This window comes from Pleurodeles waltl, chromosome 8 (assembly GCF_031143425.1).
Source record: "Pleurodeles waltl isolate 20211129_DDA chromosome 8, aPleWal1.hap1.20221129, whole genome shotgun sequence".
Classification (NCBI taxonomy): domain Eukaryota; kingdom Metazoa; phylum Chordata; class Amphibia; order Caudata; family Salamandridae; genus Pleurodeles; species Pleurodeles waltl.
This window is the reverse complement of record NC_090447.1, coordinates 369242224-369266664: the sequence shown is the minus strand read 5'-3', so window position 1 is coordinate 369266664 and position 24441 is coordinate 369242224. Positions and strand designations below refer to the sequence as shown.

Sequence of the window (24441 nt, the reverse complement as noted above, 5' to 3'; positions counted from 1 at the left end):
TTGCTTCTGAGCATGCAACTGCGCATTTGTGCTGGCAAGATAAGCAGTGGCCCATGCCTTGCAACAGTGCACCAAACCACCTGTGGCTCATTGTAACTTGTTGATTATGGGGACTGCTTTCAAATAATCCAAACTCCACTATGTGGAGTAATCCACGGGGGAAAGGCAAGACCCCCTGCAACCTAATGCAACAGGTAATCTGAGTAAACTCTAATAAATGACGATCAGTTTTATTGGAGCACTGACTGGTAGCCCACCAAACTGAGGCCACTACCAGTGATCTCCAAAGGGCTTACGATCCTCTGCTGAATGTTTCTACCTACTGAGGAGCGAACAACGAGGTCAGGTAAGGTAGATAGATTGATATTTAGATCAATTCAGCAATTTACTGCTGTTGTATAATGTTGAAATATACCGGTAATTCTCCCAAAAGAAATCCTAAGAATTCCCTTGCTTACCTTTATAAACAGACAGTTTCATCATTAAGCAACCCTGCATCTCACAATTGTGTCTGGTGACTGGCCTACCACATAAATAATGTTACCTTTTCTCCACCTGAGTTACACATTGTTACTGGTACATGGGATCCTAATAAGAAATCACATGCTGATTTGAAACAAAAACATGTCGATATTATGCACTCATAGAGCTCAAGAAGTTAACATCAACCCTTCCCATTTTTACCCATGCAATAGGACATTGTACTTAAGAAAATGTGACCCCCGGTGAGGATTGCATGATATTTCCCTTTCAATTTTGTAAGCAAAATTAGCAGAACTAAACTAAGGAGTGCAAGTACAAACTCTGCAAGTTAAACTCACCACATTCAGGAGCAGAGCCCCTTAAACACGAATCCCAGATGCCTGTAAATTCACAAAATTGTACCACTCACACCTGGTTGGTATAAGATGAGACATTCCAGAGTTTTCACTGTACAATTTTCATTGATAAGGTGACACACAATTAATATGATGCATGTGAGCAAGATCTTTTAATTGAAACATGTCATTCTATACCATTTGGTTACACTATGGAGTATATAGAATGTGTTGAGACTCGATTCTTAACAACCGATAAGTAGTGCAATAGGGACCTGATGTACCAACTACTGATTGCAAAAATCTTGTCGCAATATGTGACCATTATTTTTGTGTCCAATAACTAATTTATTTTACCGAACTATAGGTTAAAAGGTCTATTACTGAAATTCTGATACGGAGTGTTGGAAAATGGGTTATTGGTAGGGCAGGTAGGTACCTACACCTAGCAACAAGCCACAAACCTCCACAAAAGTACAGTTAGGTCTCAGTAAATTAATCCCAGCTCTACCCTTGGTAGCTTGGCATCGAGCGTCAAGGCTTAACTTAGGAGACAAAGTGTAAAGCATTCAAATATCACACAACAGTAATTAAATAAAACACAGGAAACAGTTTAAAAATCCAAAACCAATTTATAAAAATAGCTTATATTTTTATCTTTAAAATGACACAAAAACGATTAAAATCGGTTCAGGGGAACCGGAGATATGAATTTTTAAAGTATTATTATTTTCTAGCGCATAGAAACAAAAAGCGCCAATCGGGTCATCTGGTTGCACCAGGACCGGGACAAAGTCAAACTTTCAGGCCGACCGCGATGGAGCCCTGCTCGGATACAGGTCGCGGGAAGCCTCGGTTAAAAAGTTACCTTCTGACTTAGTCTTTATTTTGAAGTTTTTCTTCACCGGGACGAACCTGCCAGTTGGATCCGACCTCCTGGAGCCCTTGTCCGGATACGCGAAGTCGGTTTCCTCGGTGGTGATTTCTACCTTCGGACTTAGTCGTTTTTTTTTAGATGAAAATCCTTCGACCGGGGTAAACCTGGATCTTGATCCGACGTCCGTGGAGCCCTTCTCGGATACGATGGCTGGAAGGTCCCGGTCAACTTTTTACGTTCGGAATTAGTCTTTTTTTCGGATGTTTTTCTTGACCGGGACGAACCACGAAGTCAGGCCGGGTCGCGGTTGAGGCAAGCCGGCTAGAATTTCCGCGTCGAGTCGGTCACTTTATGGAGCTTTTTTCTAAAATTTCTCCAATCTTTTCCAAACTTCTGGGGCTTCACCCAGATGTTCTTTTAAGGTTCTTTTGGGGTCCACAGCTCACCCCAAGGGTCCAGAAGTTCTGTGATGGTCCTTGGGAAGTGCGGACTTCAACTCCCAGAGTGCACCTGGCGCAAACTCCTTTTTGGCCACTGGGCAGTGGTCAGCTGGTCACTTTTTCAGGAGTTGGTGCAGGGGACTCTGGTTAGCAATTTTTCACCTGTAGCAAACAGGGAGTCCCTCCTTGAACCAGTGGAAGCCAGGCAAAGTCCTTCTTGTGGTGAAGCCCAAGTGTGCAGCTGGTGCAGTCTTTCTGAGTGCAGGGTCCAGGTGCAGGCCAGGGGTCCAGCAGGGCAGTCCTTCTTCTTCTTGTAGTTCCTTCTTCTTAAAATTTGGTGGGGATCTGAGGCGTGGGTGCAGGTCTGCCAGTTTTATCCTTGCTCCTGGGTGAAAAGCAGGGGGGCCCTGGTCCTCCAATCAGGGACAGGGTCGTCCCCCTGTGATGACCACTTCCTGGGAAGTGTGGCAAAAATCCATCCCAGAAGGCAACAGTCTCTAAAAATCCAAAATGGATGAATCTGATTTTTGGAGGAGAGATCTGGCTGAGCCCACCCACTGGTGTGGCTAAAAATCATAAACACACCCCTCTCCTGCCCTCTCCTAATCTAATCAAGGGGGCACCTAGCTGTCTGGGGTTGCAGGATGTGGGGGTGTTGCTGGGTGCTCCAGATGTCCTTCTCTGCCTTTGAAGACCAGTTTGGCAGCCCTCCCCCTTCCTGCCTCACCATCTGCTGAGGGGAGATTCTCTCCCCCAAGCACATTCCTTTGTGTGAAGCCAGGCCACTTCACACCTCATTAAAGTGGCCTGGCAGAAGCTGCTGCAGGCTGGCCAATCAGAGCACAGCAGCAAAAACAATGCAGAGCTGAAATTGGCAACTTTTTAGGTAAAGTCTAAACTTTTTACCTGCACTAGTTATATTAAATCCAACAACTGGAAGTTGTGGGATTTATTATAACAATCAATTTGATACCAAATTCTTGGTATGTAACATTTAAGGAGACTTTAAAATTTAAAATAGTCTGCTCATTCTAGCCTATGAAGGCCATTTACTTCAATGAGGGAAAAACGAATTTGGCTGTTTTTACCTCACCAGGGCTTATAAATCTATTTTTATAAAGTCCCTGCTTATAGTTACATGGCACCCAGCCCTAGGGGCACATAGGGCACACCTTAGGGTGACTTATATGTAAAAATAAGGTAGTTTAAGACTTTGGAAGTACCTTTAATTCCAAAGTCGAATTTGCATATAACTTTAATTTAAAAGCAGCCAGCAAGGCAGGCTTGCTTTTAAAATGACACTGGGCACCTCAGCAATGCACCTAGGTGTGCTCCACCTATGCTGTGGTCCCTAAACCTACATGCCCTACCATATACTAGGGACTTATAGGTAGGTTAACTTAGCCAATTATAATTAGCCTAATTTGCATATCCATTTTACACAGAGCACTGGCCCTGGGACTGGTAAGCAGTACCCAGGGCACAGCCAAGAGTCAGTAACCACCAGTACCTATCCAGAAAGAGTGGGGGTGATCAGGCAAAAAAAAGGACTTTCCTACACGGAGCAAGTCTCAATCCAACCTACCCCATGAATATGAATGAGATAGGTTGGAAATTTGTAATCATTTTGATTGGCGGCCGTAACAGGCGTGGTGACTTGCTAAGGTCAGCAGACCATCATGTCTGTGATTAACTTTCAGTACACTACACACAGGCTGCATTTAAAAAGAAATGTGCTCCCTTTTAAAAAAAAAAATTTTTAGAGTTGGCCAACAAAGTTTTTTTTTCATGTTCACAAATGGGAAGGGGTTCCACAGTGATCAATTCACATTTGCAGAGGCATTACCACCACACATCGACAAACAGCAATTTTTCAATGCTTCATTATTGTATTTCAGTCCTAAAGCATTAATACATTTTATACCAAAACAGCATTTTATGGAAAGTCAACAACACATACCTTTCAAAATTCAAATTGGTATGGGGTCCCAATCCTATTTTAGAAGAAGTAAATATTTACTGCTTCATAAAATGCAATGGCATGTTTAAAGAGCATTTTTGTGTTCACAAACTGAGAGTCTTGATAGCTGTAAAAAAAAGCTTTGAACATATAGTCCCAAATGTAGGGGGAGATTCACAAACATTTTACGCTGGGCTAGTGTCACAAAAGTGACGCTAACCAGCACAAAATGTTATTTTCCCAATTTACTTTCCTGTATAAAACTTGTTTTGCGCTGGAAGTACTCTAAAAGTAATGCAAAGCAGTGCTACGCACTGCTTTGCATTACTTAGCGCCAAGGGGGTGTTGCATGTTTGGTACATGGGAGTTCCCATGCAACCAACCATGCTTTTTGATGAAAAACCATATCTACTAATATTAGTGGACAGGGGTTTGCATAAAAAACTAACACCTATTGAAAGCAGGCCTAAAAGGGAGAAATGTTTTCATTTCTCCGGGCTTTTCCAACTTTGCATGTGTGCTGCAATGTACAGCGCACATACAAAATAGAAGCAGCTTTTAAACTTTCCTAGACATAGTATTGTGTACAGGAGTGGCATTCGTCTTGTACAAAGCATATACTAGACTCACACACACACGCCCTAGCACTATGGTGCTAAGATGTGTGCATGGCGCACGGCAGCACAAATCTGCACTGGAACTTGGGGGAGAGAGAGTGACATATCCCTGTGAATGTGGCACTTTCCTGTGCTCTCCCGGTCACACAAGGCAGTGCAGCATCTTTGGGTGCAGTGCTGCGTTGCCTGACAGCTTTGATAATCTGGGCCATAGTAACCTTGGTCTTTAACACCCTCAGTGCAGACTGAAGAAAATACTGGAATGAAATGTCAAGCAAAGAGATGACTATATAACCTAACAAATGAGTTTAAATATTTTTTATCTGTCTGAAAGCAATCAATATTGTAAATAGTGGTTATATTGTTACACTTAAATGGTGGCACTTTGGTATTGTGATAAAGGGCCAGACTACGAGTCTAGCAGTCCAAGGACCGCCAGACTTGCGGTGGCGGTTGGAACGCCGTGGCTGTGGTGGTCCGACCACCACATCACGAGGTTGGCGGGCAGACCAGCCAACCTCCAGCCGTCCCCGCCAGGAACAGTGATTCTGACAAGCTGACAGCAGTGCAGGTTACATTCAGCCAGGGCGGGGCTGAAGTCAGCTCTGCCCTGCTGATTACAACCTTGTTCTCTGCCAGAATTTTCATGGCAGTACCACCACCATGAAAAGACTGGTGGAGAACAAGTGCAGGGGGCCACAGGAGGGGCCCTGCACTGACCATGCCTGCTGCATGGGCAGTGCAGGGATCCCCCTGCCCAGCACCCTCAAAATGTGCACTGTCTTCTGTGCAGACACTGCACATTTCTAGGGTACTGGTGCCCCTGCGTGCAGCAGCATTCCCGCCGGCTCTATTATGAGCTGGCGACAATGTTGCCACCCCTTTTCCACTGGGCTGCCCAGTGGAAACCTTGGTTTCACCAGTCAGCCAAGTGGGAATGCCGTAATGGGGCCGGCGGGGAGGTCGACCGCACGGCTGCCACCTCCCCGTCGGGAGTTCGGCGGACTGGTGTTTCTGTCCGCCAAACTCTTAATCAGCCCCTAAGTGTATGAACATTGTTAGTTTGAGAGGGTTCTTTTTATGGTGTGAAATGAAAGACTGTGAAGGTGCATCATAATAATGCCTAACTACAGGTAAAGAAATACAATGATGATGCACAAAGCATATCCAAGCATAAGCTTATTTGTAGTAAAATTCTTTACATAGATTACTGACCAAGTGGCAAATTTATTTTCACTCAATTTTGTATTGCATCATCTCCACCAGTCATCAGTGGGCAATCCCCTTCCTTGCCCTCCTTATTTTTGCTATCTCCAGCTTATAGTTCATTCTTTAACCCCTTCTGTGCCATCGACGTAATGGTTACGTCCAACAACACAGTGCTCATGTGCCGAGGACGTAACCATTACGTCCTCGGCACTGAGCTCAGGAGGAGCGCTATCTGACCACATCAGAGGCCACTTCCCCATCGCGCTGGAAGCTCATCTTCCAGCGCAATCAGAAAAGAAATGCTTTGCATTTCTCTTCCGATCATGTGATGGGGGCCTGAGAGGCTTCAAAGGGAAGGAAAGGAATTTCCTTCCCATTGAAGTCTCTCAGAGCATTTCAGAAGCCGGATCGTAAAGCGATCCTGCTTCTGAAATGCCCACTAGACACCAGGGATTTATTTTTTAAAAGAAAAATGGTATGAGGGGAGCGACTCCTTGGGCAAAAGGTTGCTCCCCAGGGGGGCAATATTTTTCAAGGCTTTTTCTGTCCCCCCTGGCAGAAACCACTAGGCGCTAGGGATCTTTTTTTTTTTTTTTAGAGTTGGGGAGCGACCCCTTAGGCAAGGGTAGCTCCCCTAGGGGGAAAATTATATTTAGGCCATTTCTGCCCCCCTTGGGGGCAGATCGGCCTATTTTTATGAGGCCAGTCTGTCCCCAAATGGGGCAGAAACCACTAGACAACAGGGAGTTTGTTTTTTCATGGTGAATTCATTGAAGGGGAGCAACCCCTTAGGCAAGGGACGTTCCCCAGGAGGGGCAAATTTATTTCAGGCCATTTCTGCCCCCCCTGGGGACAGAAACCTCTAGGCACCAGGGATTTATTTTTGTTGTTTTTTGTTTGTTTTGTTTTGTTTTTTAGAGGTGGGGAGCGACCCCTTAGGCAAGAGTCACTCCCCTGGGGTGCAAATTGTATTTAGACCATTTCTGTCCACCTTGGGGGCAGATCAGCCAATTTTTGTTAGGCCAATCTGCCCCCAAGGGGGCCAGAAACCACTAGACACCGGGGATTTTTTTTTTGCGCCAATTTCACGCAAGAAGTGTGACCCCTTAGGGAAGGGTCGCTCCCCGGGGGGGAATTTATTTTAAGCTATTTCTGCCCCCCCCTGGGGGCAGATCAGCCTATTGTTATTAGGCCAATCTGCCCCCGGGGGGGCAAAAACCTCTAGGTGCCAGGGATTAAAAATAAATTGTTTTGTTTTGTTTTTTAAATGTGGGGAGCGACCCCTTAGGCAAGGGTCGCTCCCCTGGGGGGAGGGGGGATTTATTTTTGGCCATTTCTGCTTCCCTTGGGGGCAGATCGGCATATTGCTATAAGGCCGATCTGTCCTCGGGGGGGCAGAAACCACTTAGGCACCAGGGATTGGTGTGTGTGTATGTGTGTGTTTTCTTTAGGGGGGCAGCACCTTGGGTAAGGATCGCTCCCCATGGTGGCACATTACTGTTGGCCATATCTGCCCCCCTTGGGGCAGATTGGCATATATTTGGAAGGCCCATCTGCCCCCAAGGGGGGCAGAAAGCCCACCAGAGACTGGGGAAGTTTTTTTTTCCAAAATAAGAGGGTGGGGGTATGGCCACATCCCCACCCCAGATAAATAGGGCCAAAGTTGTTCTGCCCACCAGTGGGCAGGTGGGGCAATTACCCCTGATCCACACCCCAGGGGGGCAGAAAGTCTACTAGATGCCAGGGAATTGAAGACAAAAAAATTGTGGGGTGGTGGCTACCAACCAGTATTGGCCTGGTTATGCCCCCACCCCAAGTGAAGGGGGTAACAGTCTTTCAGCTCTCCCCTGCACTCTAAAACATATTATCCCACAGCAAGCAAGAAGATATTTGATTATTTTGGGTTTTGGTTTTACATTTGGGCCATGAGAGCTTGGCTAACTCTCAAATTCGTCCCACTTGGAATGGTGAGGGCTGCACTTTATGGACTTTGGGACGCCACCATGTAGAAAAATCCACAAGACCTAGACACATCTGAAAACTAAACATCTGGGTGAACACAGGGTGGTGTGTTTCACATGCACCCCACACCATTTTCTTACCCACAATGCCCTGCAAACATCCAACTTTGCTGGAAATCACACATTTTTCCCACATTTTAGTGATGGAACCTTCCGGAATCTGCAGGAAACCACAAAATTCCTACCACCCAGCATTGTCTCATCTATACCGATAAAAATTCTGCTGCACTTGTCAGCCTAAAAATGTTTTTTTTTAAACTGCCCTTTTGGACAAGCTTTGGTTCCCCCTAAATATCAACATGTTTTTGGCTCTTCCCTGTCACAAGCACTTGGCCCACCTACACAAATGAGGTATAATTTTTACCGGGAGACTGAGGGGAACGTTGGGTGGTATGAAATTTGTCCCGGTGCGGTGATCCCACACAGAAATGTGGGGAAAATGTGATTTTTTAGAAAAATTGGAGGTTTGCTGAGGATTCTGGGTAAGAAAACATTGGGGAATCCACGCAAGTCACACCTCCCTGGACTTCCTCGGGTGTCTAGTATTCAGATATGTCTGGATGTGGAAGGTTTCCCTAGATGGCTGCTAAAACGCAGGTGCCACCCCAGAAAAACAGGTAGTTTAGTATTTGATAATTTTGATGTCTCCACATAATGTTTTGGGGCATTTCCTTCTGCGGACAGTAGGCTTACCCTCAAAATTGAGGTATCATTTTTATCGGGAGACTTGGAAGAACGCTGGGTGGATGGGAACTTGTGGCTCCTCTCTGATTCCCGAACTTTCTGTCACCGAAATGAGAGGAAAAAGTGTTTGTTTGGCCAAATTTTGAGATTTGCAAAGGATTCTGGGTACCAGATCCTAGTCAGAGCCCCACAAGTCACCCCATCTTGGATTCCCCTAGGTGTCTAGTTTTCAAAACTGCACAGGTTTGCTAGGTTTCCCTAGGTGCCGGCTGAGCTAGAAGCCAAAATCCACAGCTAGGCACTTTGCAAAAAACAACTCTGTTTTCTTTGTGAAAATGTAATGTGTTCACGTTTTGTTTTGGGGCATTTCCTGTCATGGGCACTAGGCCTAACCCCACAAGTGAGGTACCATTTTTATCGGGAGACTTGGGGGAACTCTGATTCCAGAACTTTCTGTCACCAAAATGAGAGAAAAAAGTTTTTTTTTGGCCAGAATTTGAGGGTTGCAAAGGATTCTGGGTAACAGAAGCTGGTGAGAGCCCCACAAGTCACCCCATCTTGGATTCGTCTAGGTGTCTAGTTTTAAAAAATGCATGGGTTTGAGAGGTTTCCTTAGTTGCCGGCTGAGCTAGAGGCCAAAATCCACAGCTATGCACTTTGCAAAAAACTGCTCTGTTTTCTTTGTGAAAATGTGATGTGTCCACTTTGTGTTTTGGGGCATTTCCTGTAGCCGGCGTTGGCCTACCCACACAAGTGAGGTACCATTTTTATCAGGAGACATGGGGCACCACAGAATAGCGAAACAAGTGTTATTGCCCTTTGTCTTTCTCTACATTTTTTCCTTCCAAATGTAAGACATTGGGGGGTCATTCCGAATGGAGCCGGCGGTGTTGCGGCCGTGCGACGGGTGCAGTTGCACCCGTCGCGCTTTTCACTGTCTGCTAGGCAGACAGTGAAAAGCTGGCTGGGGCCCTGTTAGGGGGCCCCTGCACTGCCCATGCCAGTGGCATGGGCAGTGCAGGGGCCCCCAGGGGCCCCAAGACACCCCTTACCGCCAGCCTCTTCCTGGCGGTGAAAACCGCCAGAAACAGGCTGGCGGTAAGGTGGTCATAATCCCCAGGGCAGCGCTGCAAGCAGCTCTGCCCTGGCGGATTATAGCCGCCGGGGCAGAAATGGCGGAAAACCGCCGGCCCCGGCGGTCCGACCGCGGCTTTAGCGCCGCGGTCGGAATGGGGAAAAAAGCACCGCCAGCCTGTTGGCGGTGCTTGCGGTCAGAATGGCCCTGGCTGTCTCGAACAGCCAGGGTCAGAATGACCCCCATTGTGTGTAAAAAAAAAGTCTATTTGAGAAATGCCTTGTAATTCACATGCTTGTATGGGCACCCCGGAATTCAGAGATGTGCAAATAACCACTGCTTCTCAACACCTTTTGGAAATACAAAGGTTTTCTTGATACCTATTTTTCACTTTTTATATTTCAGCAAATGCATTGCTGAATACCCGGTATAGAATGAAAACCCATTGCAAGATGAGGCTTATTTATTTGCTCTGGGTACCTAGGGTTCTTGATGAACCTACAAGCCCTATATATCCCCACAACCAGAAGAGTCCAGCTGACATAACGGTATATTGCTTTCAAAAATTTGACATTGCAGGAAAAAGTTACAGAGTAAAATGTGGAGAATGATGGCTGTTTTTTCACCTCAATTTCAATATTCTTTTATTTCAGCTGTTCTTTTTTGTAGGAACCACTTGTAGGATCTAGACAAATGACCCCTTGCTGAAGTCAGAATTTTGTCTACTTTTCAAAAATGTTTAGCATTGGTTTCGGTGACTAACTGGAAGGAGGCTGAAAGCACAAAAAATAGTAAAAATGTATGTCCCAGTAAAATGTCAAAACTGTGTTGAAAAATTGGGTTTTCTAAGTCAAGTCTGCCTGTTCCTGAAAGCTGGGAAGATGGTGATTTTATCATTGCAAACCCTTTGTTGATGCCATTTTCAGGGAAAAAACCATGAGCCTTCTTCTGCAGCCCTTTTTTCCTATTTTCTTTTTTTTAATTAAATTTTTGCTGTGTTTTGGCTAATTTCTTGGTCTCCGTCAGGGGAGCCCACAAACTCTTGGTACCTCTAGAATCCCTAGGATGTTGGGAAAAAAGGATGCAAATTTGGCGTGGGTAGCTTATGTGAACAAAAAGTTATGAGGGCCTAAGCGCGAACTGCCCCAAATAGCCAAAAAAGGCTCAGCACAGGAGGGGAAAAGGCCTGGCAGCAAAGGGGATAAAGTGTGGTATTTTGTTTGTTTAATTCTGCTAAGACCAAGTAAATGTTTACTTCAAGAATTTATGGATGCATTATTTGGTCTGATTTAAGTAACTGCCTCACGTCTCCTAGAAAAAGGACACAGGTGGTAATTCACTCAAACATTAAATATTCACAAGTGCTTATGTAACTCTTTTGTCAACATCCTAGAAAAATATGTCGGCGCTGAGATATTTTGTCCAAATATTATAGGCTTTAACTACTGTTCACACTTAGAGGTCTTCTGCTTCACATGTCACTACAGTACACAAAATATAAGCTAATTTTCCAATTAGTTTCGCTGTGGTGATATATATATGGTATATTTTTAGACAGTCTAACTGGTGGACCTCCTTCAGGTATCCCACCATTACTCCTTCACAAAATCTTCACATCAATAGGATTTTTAATACCTTTTTTAGAGTTCACATTTCACTATATTTATTCAAACCACATAATTCTGTTTTCCATTCCAAGGTTTCCACCATTTAGAAGCTGTTAGAGGTGCTTCTCAAAACTCATTTCTCTTGCTCTTTCATTATTATTTTTCTGCATTTTTTCATACATATTATAAGTTAAAATTAATTGTAATTCTTTTCTTTGGGTATTCTCCAAAGAAGCATTGGACCCTGCTTGTAGTAGGTTTTACCTGTTACAGGAAACTCAGTTGCTTCTTACTGTTACCAGTATTGACTAGAATAGCATCATTACCCACATGAATCTCAACATGTATTACCTTCAAAATGCTTGATAAATAAATCAACTCCACCATTGACCCTCTTGCATATTGTTACAGCTACGCTACCTCTATGAAGAAACAATTCTTCAGAATCATCCACTCTCTCCCTCCCTTTCTCCTCATCAGTACACTGCTTCTATTTATTGTGTAAATATCTGAAATTCAAACTGCTCTCTAGCCTTGATTAAACATTGTCAGTGATAAATTGCCCTACAGTCTGTTGCAAATTCCAATGATTTGTTTCACTGTTGAGGTAATTTTTATTACTCATTCAAACTGACAAAGGATCAAAAAACAAGATGTAGTCCGTCCAGAGTGACGGGGCAGCAAATGGCTTAATATTGGATTCAGCACCATGTATACCACCTTCTTGACCTGCTAAAAAAGCTGCCCATATCCTTCTCCACATATATAGTTAGAGGCCTTGATCGGGGTAGGAGATTGGCATGGCCCCTAAAATTTATCTATATTGGTTGAATCCTTATCAGCATTCCCTTCCAGATGTTAAACCAGCACCCACCTCCTCCTTTCTGGTAAGAGTACTGGCATCTCCACTCATGTCTGGCTGAGAGAGGGATAATAGGAGTTGGATACAGAAGTGTTCTGTATAAGCATCTTTAGCAATCAAGTGACCATAGTGGATTTAGTATAAGATGGGGATGTGCCAAATAGGAGGAATGGATTGAATTGGGATTTCAAAAGAAAAAAACTGTATATGAGAGAGATCATGGACCAAAGGGTAAGAATGAGATTAGGAATGGTCAGCAGATCTGTATATAAGGATTAGTTCCAAATGTGATATCATGGTGAAGCGTGCAAGTGTAGTAGAATGATGTTTAAGAATAATGGGGTATAGAAAAGGATAAAAGAGGTATGAGCTTGAGTAGTGACTGTGGGCCTCATTATGACCCTGGCGGTCTTTAGACCGCTAGGATCACAGTGGCAGGCTGACCACCACCAGAGTGGTGATATGACGGATTTGGCGGCAGTCTGACCACCACATTACGACTGTGGTGGTTACACCACGGTCAGACAACCAGCACCACCAGATTACCTCCACAGGAGGGACTGGCAGGGCTGGCGGTCCTAATCCACCAGGGCAGCACTGCCCAAGGGATAGCAACCCCCCCTCTGCCAGCTTTTACATAGCAGTAGCACCGCCATGTAAAGGCTGACGGAGACAGGGTGCAGGGCGCCCCGGGAAGCCCCTGCACTGCCCATGAACTTGGCATGGGAGGTGTAGGGGCCCCCGTGGCCAGCCCTGTTGCTGCTTTGCAGACAGTGAACAGCGCGACGGATGCTGGTGCACCCTATGCACTGCAACATTGCTGCTGGCTCAATTATGAGCCTACATCAATGTTGTAGGCTGTATCTTGCTGGAGAACACGTAATGGGGCCCCCGGGAAGGAGGCCGCACTGGCGGTAACCTGACCATAGGAGTTTGGCAGACGGACTTTTCCGTCCGCCAAACTCGTAATAACCCCCTGTATCTCCGTCAGGTGATATTTTAGACAAAAATAATAAGCAAAACTCATCTGCTGGTTGGAAGCTCTGTGTAACAGTTGTTTCTAGTTGAGATTTTAGTTAATTATCTATTGTTTGATTTTAGGTTCAAGCCAGCTGGAGGCTTCAAAATGTTAATTGTTTTTGCTTTTATGCCATTGTCACATTAGTGTTCACATATTAAGGCCTGATGTAAAACTCGGTTAACGGGTTACTCCGTCACAATAGTCATGGATATCCCCTTCACTGAAATCTAAATCTGATAGAATGTAATGGGATTTACATTTCAGTGGACAGGATATCCAACACCGTTGTGATGGAGTAACCTGTCTGCCGAGTTCTAAATCAGGCCCTTCATTTTAGAATTTTAGCTGCTATCCACTGTTTTGTTTCTGATGCAGCATGGGTAAAAGTATATCAGGTATTGTAAATGTAAAAAAGCAAGTTTTAAAGTATTGTTACCTTTCTGAAATAACAACGTTCATTATGATGGCATAAGATAGCTTTCCAAAGCCAAGAGAGAGCCTGGTTGGTAATTCCTTTGTGAATTTGGGTGAAAGTGGTATGGTGGAGAGCATGAGAGCTGTTGATCATGATATTTAGGATGGCATTACTGGAGGTAGATGGGACAATGATAGTTGTAGGATGCAGTACTATGGTAGATGTAAGAGTAGGGTCCTGGTTGTTAGTGGATGTGGAGTGTGTGTTGATTGATGGGTAATCCATTCAGAGGTGAGAAAACAAGTTGTTTTGAAGTTTGCTGTTGAATACCAGTTGAAATCTTAAAGAATGATGAATGAGGTATTATTCTCAAATAATGTGTGGTGGTTATCTAAGCAACTAAAGAAAGATCCAATAGTCCTAGATAATTGATAAGATATCAGTATTGGCTGTAGAGTGGTCAGCATTGGAGCGGTTTTGTTTTGTTAAAAAGGGTGCCTACTCCTATTTTTGATTACTGCTTGTTGTACTGGACAAAGTGTCAAGGTCAGTATGAGGCACAGTAGGGGGTGGCAGAACCTTTAGAGTCTGTCTTGTTCTCAGTGAGGATTTGTAGTGCCTAGTGGCATGGAATTCAAGACTGGTCTTAAATAAATAATGTTTTGTTGATTCACTTTACTTGCAATGTTGGAGTGAGAAAGGAGTAGCTCTAGGGGAAAAATACCATATCTCCCTAAGCTAGCTTAGTAACTGAGATTGAATTTGTATTTGCAACACAATGTTTGTTCTCCCCTTCATCTCCACTGTACCCGATAACAGTTTATGCAGCTTTACATTGCCTGATACGTTGCCTGTTGTGAATGGGTTCATTGCATCCTCTATCAAAGTACTCCGTAGTACACCTCCACTGTGGCTGTTTTTATAATCAGTCATGGTAGCTAAATTGTAAAGTATTGTATGTTTTCTCCCTTGCATCGCTGCCCACAGCATCAGTACTACCCCATGAAACAGTTTTGCAATCTGACAGTTTGCTGTGTAAAATTGGGTAGCATTTTTATGAACATGTGTGACGACATTTAAATGCACAACCCACTTCTCACTTTTGGATCCTAAGATGATTGTGGAACTCCAGAGATGTCCACAACAGCATGGCTGTTTGTGTATGGCCATCGGGTGGAAATTAGGAAATGTACAGATCACTTTTATCCCATGTAGCATTGTTCCATCACCTCCACAGAGTGTCTTTGCAGCTTTATCCCTACTTAAAATTTGAAAGGAAAACTGAAAGTGCTGTTGGCTAAAAAGCCAGGATTGGTGGTGATGTCACATATGATATGAAGCCAGTTGGCAGTTTTAGCCATAGAATTTAGTCAGATGATTTAAAAACACAGGTATAAATATAAAACTTTACATTTGTTTTCAGTTATCCAATGTAAAAGATGGCATGTTTCTGTCAAATAAAATCATATGGAATTGTGGCCTTCATTACAAGTTCAGGGCCAGATTCTGTTCTCTCTAGAAACAGAAGTTTGAACAGCAATGAGAACTGAAAATTGTGTGATTGTGTGAAAATGTGCCCTTCCTCTGGAAGCATATCCTACTGAAGTTTATTGGAGGAAAAGACCGGGGGAAAGGCTAAACAAACAGGTTTCCGTGTGTTAAATACTGATTCTTAATGTTGTGCCTCATTTAAAAAAAACTTGTGATAAGATACATTTACCACACACTCCAACTATTTAATTCCAGGCTAATGGTATTTACCAGGGCCTCAAGCAACCCTAGGAAGCACATTTTTTTCTAGTACCGTTGCAAACTCATGTTTACACAGGGATCGGAATCACGAGTTTAGCAGTAATTACCAGCACTGCCTCGCTCATAATTTTCATACGGTGAATTTCAGCTGGCTCGGCCCGCTGAAATTTACCAGGGCAAAATGGCACATACATTCTGTGACATGTTGATTTTGTTGCAGAAAACACCGACATCCAGGTTTTATTCACGTTTGGTTAGGAAATCTCTTGAAAGTCATTATTTTTCAGCCCCCCAAAAAACAGATCTCCCGGATATCTGTTTTTAATGCCTGTTAAATAACTCATGCCCAGCCGGGCCTCTCATAATTGGGACCATAGTGCTTAATATCCCATCCTATTCCACACAACTTGGAATATTTTCATTAATGAAAAGGCTTGCATATGCCGCACAATGTCAGTCAAAGTTCTTATTTTGGAAGGGCTTGTGGAACCTTTCTACCACTGGGATCATATATTAGTCCATTGTGCAGTAAATGCCCATTTGAGAACAAAAAGAAACAGAAGATGAACGCAGTGTGCTCACTGGCTAATTTGTTTTAACTCTGATGGTTAATTATAGTATTTCCAAGGAAGACATTGCTGCAGTTAGTAATCACTAAACTATTCTAAGCTAGCAAATCTAAATGTGACACCATTCTGTGTTAATATGTCAGTAGGTGTGGCATGTACTTTTACTGAGAAGGCAGGTTGGCAGCCATGTAGAACGTGGCTTCGTTAAAGCCCGTAAATCACATTATAATACTGGCATTGTGTTAAAGTCCGTTTTTTTAATGGAGATATCTGTTTTCCAAACAGTGTAATGTATGCTGAAATAAGGAAAACTAGCTTCCAAAACAGGTTTGAAGGTTGAACAAGCGTCGTTTATTTTACTTGCTCCGGTAACAATATGATCAAAAATGTCCAAATAATCACCCCAGCAGTGCGCCGCAAATCGCTCGACCTCTCTTCCACCAACTGCCGTTTTCTCTGTGTCAACGGTACCTCGCGCCTCCACACGCGCGTCCGGAACACAGAGAAAACGGCTCGTGCAATCGGCTCTGCCGCGCGTATAGTTTCATTTCACACGCGCGGCAGATACTACATTTAGTTTTTCCCTTTTTTTTTTTCTTTAAACAAAACCAAACAAGACCAACCCTCCTATGGAATCAAACAATAAACCAATACCCCAAAAAATCTTGGAAAACAACCTAAAACAATACATCAGGTAATAATACCTATTTCACTAGATACTTCTAAATGTAAGTAATGATACATCCTACGCTTTACATTTATAAACATCACATTTTGCATTTCTTGAGCAATCCTGGAAAATATGCATGCTAGTAATAGAGATCACCACAAACTTCGCTTAACGGTACCTCATCGGTAATTTGTGGACTCTACAACTTTTCCTAACAGGCACCTGTTCGAAGCAAGCGTCCCTTTCCTTAGGATTTAATGGTTCAACCCCACCAGGTTTATTTACAATCACAGAGTCCTTCATCCTTCCATTCAGCTCACACGGGTCACTAAGCGACAAAGGAACATCTCTTGGCAAAACTTTTACCACTTTTCCCACATTCCACCAATTACGCCTGCCAACCCGAACAGCATTACCACACACTTTATCAACTCTCAAAGGTTCAGAAAACTTTGAGTCACCTTTCTTGACAAAACTAGGTAGTTTGATCCGCACCCAATCTCCAACCACAAACCGTAACTCTTTTACACTCCTTTTCTTGTCATAGTAAATTTTTTGTTTCTCTTGAGCTTTCCTCATACTCAAACGAACCTTGACATCAATGTGTTCATTACACACAGAGGCCCTCATTACGACCCTGGCGGGCGGCGGAGGCCGCCCGCCAGGATTCCGCCCTCCATAATACCGCTCCGCGGTCAGAAGACCGCGGAGGGTATTATGAGTTTTTCCCTGGGCTGGCGGGCGGTCTCCAAAAGACCGCCCGCCAGCCCAGGGAAAAACTCCCTTCCCACGAGGATGCCGGCTTGTAATCGAGCCGGCGGAGTGGGAAGGTGCGACGGGTGCTGTTGCACCCGTCGCGTATTTCACTGTCTGCAAGGCAGACAGTGAAATACATTTTGGGGCCCTCTTACGGGGGCCCCTGCAGTGCCCATGCCGTTGGCATGGGCACTGCAGGGGCCCCCAGGGGCCCCGCGACTCCCCCTCCCGCCATCCGGTTCCCGGCGGGAGAACCGCCAGGAACTGGATGGCGGGAGGGGGAGTCGGAATCCCCAAGCCGGCGCAGCAAGCTGCGCCGACTTGGAGGATTCCTTGGGGGCAGCGGGAAACCGGCGGGAGACCGCCGGTTTTCCTTCTCTGACCGCGGCTAAGCCGCCGCGGTCAGAATGCCCCGCGGGGCACCGCCGGCCTGTCGGCGGTGTCACCGCGTCCCGCGGCCCTGGCGGAGGAAATCCGCCAGGGTCGTAATGAGGGCCAGAATGTTTGAAACATTTTGACAACCAAGCTGGTCTAAATAACGTGGCAGGCTTCCTTTCTCTCAGCGCTTCAAACGGAGACACCCCCGTGCTAGTGTGAGGCGTTGTTCTGTAAAACCAAAGCATACTCTTTACAGCTGCATCAACCACACACCCATTGGCTAAAGCCCACTGGACACATTCAACAACCACTCTATTAAAGCGTTCAACCAAACCATTTGTTTGTGGTTGGTAAAGAGAACTTTTCAAATGTTTGACCGCACAATCACTCAGAAAACCTTCCACTTCATTTGAAACAAACTGGACCCCATTATCAGACACAAGCTCCTTGGGAAACCCTTCTTCCAAAAATATATCTTTCAGAAATGACACAACAGATGTAGAATCAGCATGACTTACAAACTTCACATGCGGCCACTTAGAAAAATAGTCAACTGCAACATACGCGTAACGCAATTTAGAAGGAAGTGAGTTGAACGGCCCTAACAGGTCAATTCCAATTTTTTCCCATGGACCAGACGGACATTCAATAGGCTTAAGCGTAGGCGTTGATGTTTTGAGGGTCTTATCACTATTGGAGCAGGCATGACAATCCTTGACTAATGTTTCAATGTTTCAGTCCATTTGCGGCCACCAATAGTATTCCCTCACTCTTTTCTTTGTAAGAGTATAACCCAAATGACCTTCATGTGCTTTTTCCAGAATTATATATCTTATAGTTTCCGGTGGTACAACTTTATCATTTCTCAGTAACACGCCATCTTCAATTGACAGCTCATCAGATACCTTAAAAAATGGTTGAAAACTAAAATCCACATTTTTCTCATGTGGCCACACTTCCTCGACATACTTCATGACTTTAGTGAGTACAGTATCATTTGTCGATGCTTCCTTCCAGCACTTTTCGGAAAATGACCCAGTACGTTCCAATTCGATGGCTGCAATGAAACAATTTTCATCCTGAATATCCTCTTTCCCACCAGCATCTTCCGTGATGGGATATCTAGAGAGGTAATCTGCTCTCACATTCCTTCCTCCAGAAATGTGCACCACCGAAAAATCTAATTGTAACAACCTGGCTGCAAATCTTGCAATTCTTGGTGTGCTACTCCTGACGTTAGTACCATTCAAAATAGAAACTAAGGGTTTATGGTCTGTCTGGAGTAAAAAATGTCTTCCCCACAGGTAAGGTTTAAACGTCTCTATACCCCACCAACATGCTAATAATTCTTTTTCTATTACAGAATAGTGTAATTCATTTGGTCTGAGCACTCTTAACGCAAATCCAATAGTCTGCTCCAGTTCTCCACTGACCTGTGTCAAAACAGCTCCAACCCCGAACTTGCTGGCATCCACAGTCAAACAACATTCTAAATTATGATCATATGATTGTAATACACCCACAGCACCCAATTTTTGTTTGATATCATCAAATGCTTCAGCACATTCAGCATTCCACACAAACTCTGTTTTTGTTTTGAGCAGATTCGAAATAGGTCTGATTATAGTGGCAAAATTTTCAATAAACCTAGAATAGAACTCACAAAGTCCCAAAAAAGATTTTACACCAATTTTGTCCTGAGGTGCAGGTGCTTTCACAATTGCTTCTACCAGACCAGGTCTGGGGTAAACACCTTCGGGAGTCAAGACATGCCCCAAATACTCGACAGACGTTTGGAGAAATTGACATTTTTCTCTTTTTAACATAATTCCAGCTCAATTGAACCTTGTCAGTACTTCCATCAAAATCTCATCATGTTCACGTCGATCAGCCGCATGGATCAGCACATCATCCTGAAACACGCACACCTTCATAATATCCTTGAGCAGCGTAGACATTATCCTCTGAAACACTGAAGCCGCCGATGCCAGCCCAAACGGCATGCGACAATATTGGTACGTCCCCCACGGGGAAACAAAGGCGGTGAAGTGACGAGAATCTGGTGTCAACTCTACCTGGTGATAAGCAGCAGCAAGGTCAAGCTTTGTAAAGAGTTTAGCTCCAGAAATGCAAGAGAGCATTTCACTGATCTTTGGCAGAGGATGGGAGTCCACCCAGATCTCTCTGTTAAGAGCCCTCAAGTCAACACATACTCTTAGTTCACCATTTCTTTTCTTTGCGACAACTAAAGGTGACAACCATAACGAAGAATCAACCGGTTCAATGATTCATTTCATTCGTAAACTCTCCAACTCTTTTTCTAATTCATCCCTGACATTAAATGGTACACCTCTCAACTTATGCTTAATTGGAACAGCATTGTCTTTTACTTTTATTTTATGTGTGAATCCTCTAATTCTACCTAAATCACCAGAAAAAACTTTAGGAAACTGATTAAGCAGATTTTCTATATCAGCGGAATCTCGTATAACAGTTACCTGATCACCAGTACCTGGGCGCAAAACCATGCCAAACAACCCTTGATGGAACCACCCCAAAATGTTCAAACCTTTTACAGCTACATAGACCTTTCCAAAGATGTGTCGTCCTTTGAAAATTAAAACATCTTCAAAGTACCCCATTAAATCAATCCTCCTACCTTCGTACGACACTGGTGACCTGTCTGGTGGAAACAATTTTCGTGTTCCCCAATTTTGTTCAAATACCTCCTGAGTTATCATAGTGATTCTGGCACCAGAATCAGCTAACAACTTTAAATGTTTGTCACCAACCTGCATTAAAATGTACGGATCAATGCAGTGATCAGGATTTCCACTTTTTATGTCATGGTCACCCACAGCCAAAATCATTTATTGCATTTCCTTCATCAATTCACACATTTTGTCATCACTCTCACCAGCGACAACATTGACCTTAGTATTGTCACCTTTGCTACTTTGACACACTTTAGCAAAATGTCCCATTTTGCCACATAATCTGCACTGAACATTTTTTGCTGGACAGATCTTCCCTCCTTTTAGATGTGATGGATAGCCACACCTAAAGCATATGTTAGTTTGTTTGAAGAAACTATTGTGTTTGGTCACATCTCCTTTGGTGAAAGACGGAATGTTCATCTTGCGTCTGTCGTCAGATCTCTGGACTGCATTAATTTGTTCAACTTGTGCCCGTTCTAATTCCTTGGCTGATTTGATCGCCATTTCAATGCTTTTCGCAATTCTGATCGAATCCGATAAAGACGGATCCCCCAAGGACAGCAACTTTTGTTTGATAGACTTATCCGAACTGTGACAAATGAATTGGTCACGGATTAACTGATCAGTAAAAGTTTCGAACCGACAATCTGAAGCAAGTTTCCTCAATGCAGATATATAGGTATTGACGTCTTCTCCATTTTTCTGTTCCCTTTTGAAAAACTTATGTCTCGCTATGACTAAACTGGGTGGTGTATCAAATCTGTTAACAAGTTTCTTAAGAGCTTCTTCAAATTCATCCAATTCTTCGCCTTCTTCCAGCTGAAGATCAGGTAAGTGTTTAAACACATATCTTCCCTCGAACCCTAAGGAATGCAGCAACAAGCATTTTTTTCTTTCAGGTCTGAATCTTGACGCACCAATAGCCCCTAAATACGTTTCAAAAGCATCATACCACTGTTTCCATGGTATAACCGGCTCACCAGGTGTCTCTAAAAATGGCGGTGGAGGGTTAACAGATTGCATGACAGCTGGATCGACGTAAAGACAGTGTAAAACAATATAGAAAAGATTTTACTACTTTACTAGCTCCACCGTACGTTGTGAAATGAAGAAAAACATCTAGAGTTCTTGGTAAAATTACCGTTTAAAGATGGCTGCCACGTTTCCTTAGGGATGTCGACTTCCTATAGATACACCCCTTTGACCAGAGAGTTGTGGGAGACACAGCAGGAAGTTCCTGTTAAGCTTTGATCACAAGGATTAAAGTCTAGACGAACCCCAAGCACACGCGAGTTACTGATATTCTGGGGTGATTCAGTCCACAGCTCGTCGCCACATAATGTATGCTGAAATAAGGAAAACCAGCTTCCAAAACAGGTTTGAAGGTTGAACAAGCGTCGTTTATTTTACTTGCTCCGGTAACAATATGATCAAAAATGTCCAAATAATCACCCCAGCAGTGCGCCGCAGATCGCTCGGCCTCTCTTCCACCAACTGCCGTTTTCTCTGTGTCAACGGTACCTCGCGCCTCCACACGCACGTCCGGAACACAGAGAAAACGGCTCGTGCAATCGGCTCTGCCGCGCGTGTAGTTTCATTTCACACGCGCGGCAGATACTACACAGTGCTTATGCAATTCATATTATTTCACTAATCTAATACTCTTAAGGAACCGAAATTCAGTACAAGACACTTCCACAGGTTAATACATTTTCCCATAAGGAAATGTTATTTGTGTCCCTTGGTTAAATGAAACGTTAAAAGCCCACTTTACATTATAGGTATTTTTGTACACTTTTATAAATACAGTTTTAATTTATCTTGGTGATTTTCTACCATGTTAGGTGCATTATTTTCATTTGATAACAGTACATGATCGATACCACCCCTCCTCATCCATTTTCCTTCAAAGCCTCATTCTTAGGAACTAGTCAGAGGAGTAACTTGTGTTACCGCAAATATCACAATTTTGAGTTGTGCAGATCTTTATCAAAACCCAGTAAATATAATTTGCAAAATATTCTGCATTGCTTGGACTACATTAGATAGGTCGTACCTCTCGGTTTTTATCAGGTGATATATTCCAAAATGCTTATAAGTAGATTTATGAAAATTTCACGCAAGGCAACGCAACAAAGTTATTGTGTTGCATGTAGGGGAAACCGCAGAACAGTTGCACATAGAGATGGCACTGTTTTTCTCTTCCCTTGTGCCAGCGATCTTCGACCCTGCCTTCCACCACGCACCCTTCCAGTACAAAATACTATGCTTAGATTTAATTTAAAACTTTTCCCATATTGAATGTGAATTGAACAGTACAGATCACAAACAATGTTGGTAGACATAGGAGAAATTAACACATTTCTCCAATTTAACACCTGCCTCGAATAGGTGTTTTTTTTGGTGTCGAAACCCTTGTGGGTTTGCATTTGAACACCCATGTACAAGTCATAGGATGCCCCTCCCTTGACCAAAGCAAAACAAAGCATCACTAGTACTACTTTGCATTAATTCTGGTTTATTTTCGAGTGCTCTACATTTTCACAATAGAAAGTAAATCTTAAGTCAACCATTTGCGTTGGGCAACCCGGATCAGGTTAGGGAATCTGTCCCTTGGTGCTGGATTTTCGTATGTGCGATATTTATAGCATTTGCAGTGAGGGTCAAAATTGTAGTTAGAGGTTCAGTGCTTCACATTTTTATCAGATAGCTCCAGGAGACAGCATAATTTTTCTGAAAGAAGGGTCATTTGTGTTGTTTAGTAACTGTAATGCTAGCAACAAATACTTACCTTAAGTTCCATTGTGTGCTTTTAGAAATACTGCTTCTGTTTTCCTTCCTAAGTTTCCAGTATTCTGTTTGCAACATTTGCATTATTTCTACAATAGTTACCCCTCTTGTTCTTCTCACTCCCTTTATTTCCTACCTCTATCCGTTCTCACACACTGTAACTGCTTACTACTATCATTTTCTGTGGTTTGTCATACTCACTTGTTGGCGATTGATTACTAAAATGGTTCTCATTTGCATGCTTGAATTGCAATTCTTCAAATATTGACTCTTGCTATCTCTCTTCTTACTTACAGAACCAATGACAAATGTGGGAGGGTAGCAGAAGACACCAATGTAGGCAGCGGGATGGTGGAACACTCGCATTCCAGTTCAGTGCCTGTGCCCTTGACAGTTGATGGATTGATACAGTCTGTAGCACAATCATCCTTCAGGTCTCTGTCCCTGCACTCGGTGCTCAGCATGGATGATAGCACCAGCCTGCCATCGCCACGGAAACAGCCTCCTCCTAAACCAAAGAGGGACCCTAATACAAGACTCAGTGCTTCCTATGAGGCTGTTAGTGCATGCTTGTCTGCACCTTCCAAGGAAGCAGTCAGTGAAGGTCAGACATAAGGAATACAAATGATTTTCCAAATTATTGTTTTAAATGTGATGCGTTGTTTCTCAATGTTTGGGAGGTTTGTGATAAAATGCTTCCAGCAGGGTATAATATCACCCTAATGTCGACAATGCTGGGCATTCTACTGGAAATTTAATGCTTATACAAATGTCTGTGAGCTACCAATAGTCAATTTGAATGTTTCTTTGCATAACACAATGGAAGGTGGACAATATTTTAAAAAACACACAGATGTCCAGCCATATGTTACTCAAGCAGTGCTTTACACAAAAAGGTACATTTTGGTTGGTAAAACAGGACTCTGCTTAAATTTTCTCGTAATTCTTTCTATTGATAGCACAGAAGGCAATAACAATGACATGATGGAACCTACCATGAGTCCCAGTCACAGCTTGCGGGTGTTACAAGAGGCAGGGCAGTGCTCTGCAGGGGGGGAGGGGAGGGCAATATTATTAATATAAAAATAATAATTATAAAAAAACTTACCTGAGCACTGTGCTGCTGCTCCTCCATCCCCCTAGCAGGCATAGACTCCCAGCTCAGAGCAGCATTAGGATTGGTTGCAGAGCTCAGCCAGGGCA

The 24441-nt window shown here is 43.6% G+C and overlaps 1 protein-coding gene across 1 annotated transcript in view; it reads left to right on the top strand.

Annotated features, from left to right (window-relative positions):
• MYO16 (myosin XVI) overlaps positions 1–24441 on the top strand; it is a 2485855-nt gene that overhangs the window by 2095643 nt on the left and 365771 nt on the right. Inside the window, exon 31 of the mRNA XM_069204246.1 lies at positions 23535–23842. Coding sequence (XP_069060347.1) covers positions 23535–23842 — 308 coding nt within the window. The remainder of the gene's footprint in view (positions 1–23534; positions 23843–24441) is intronic.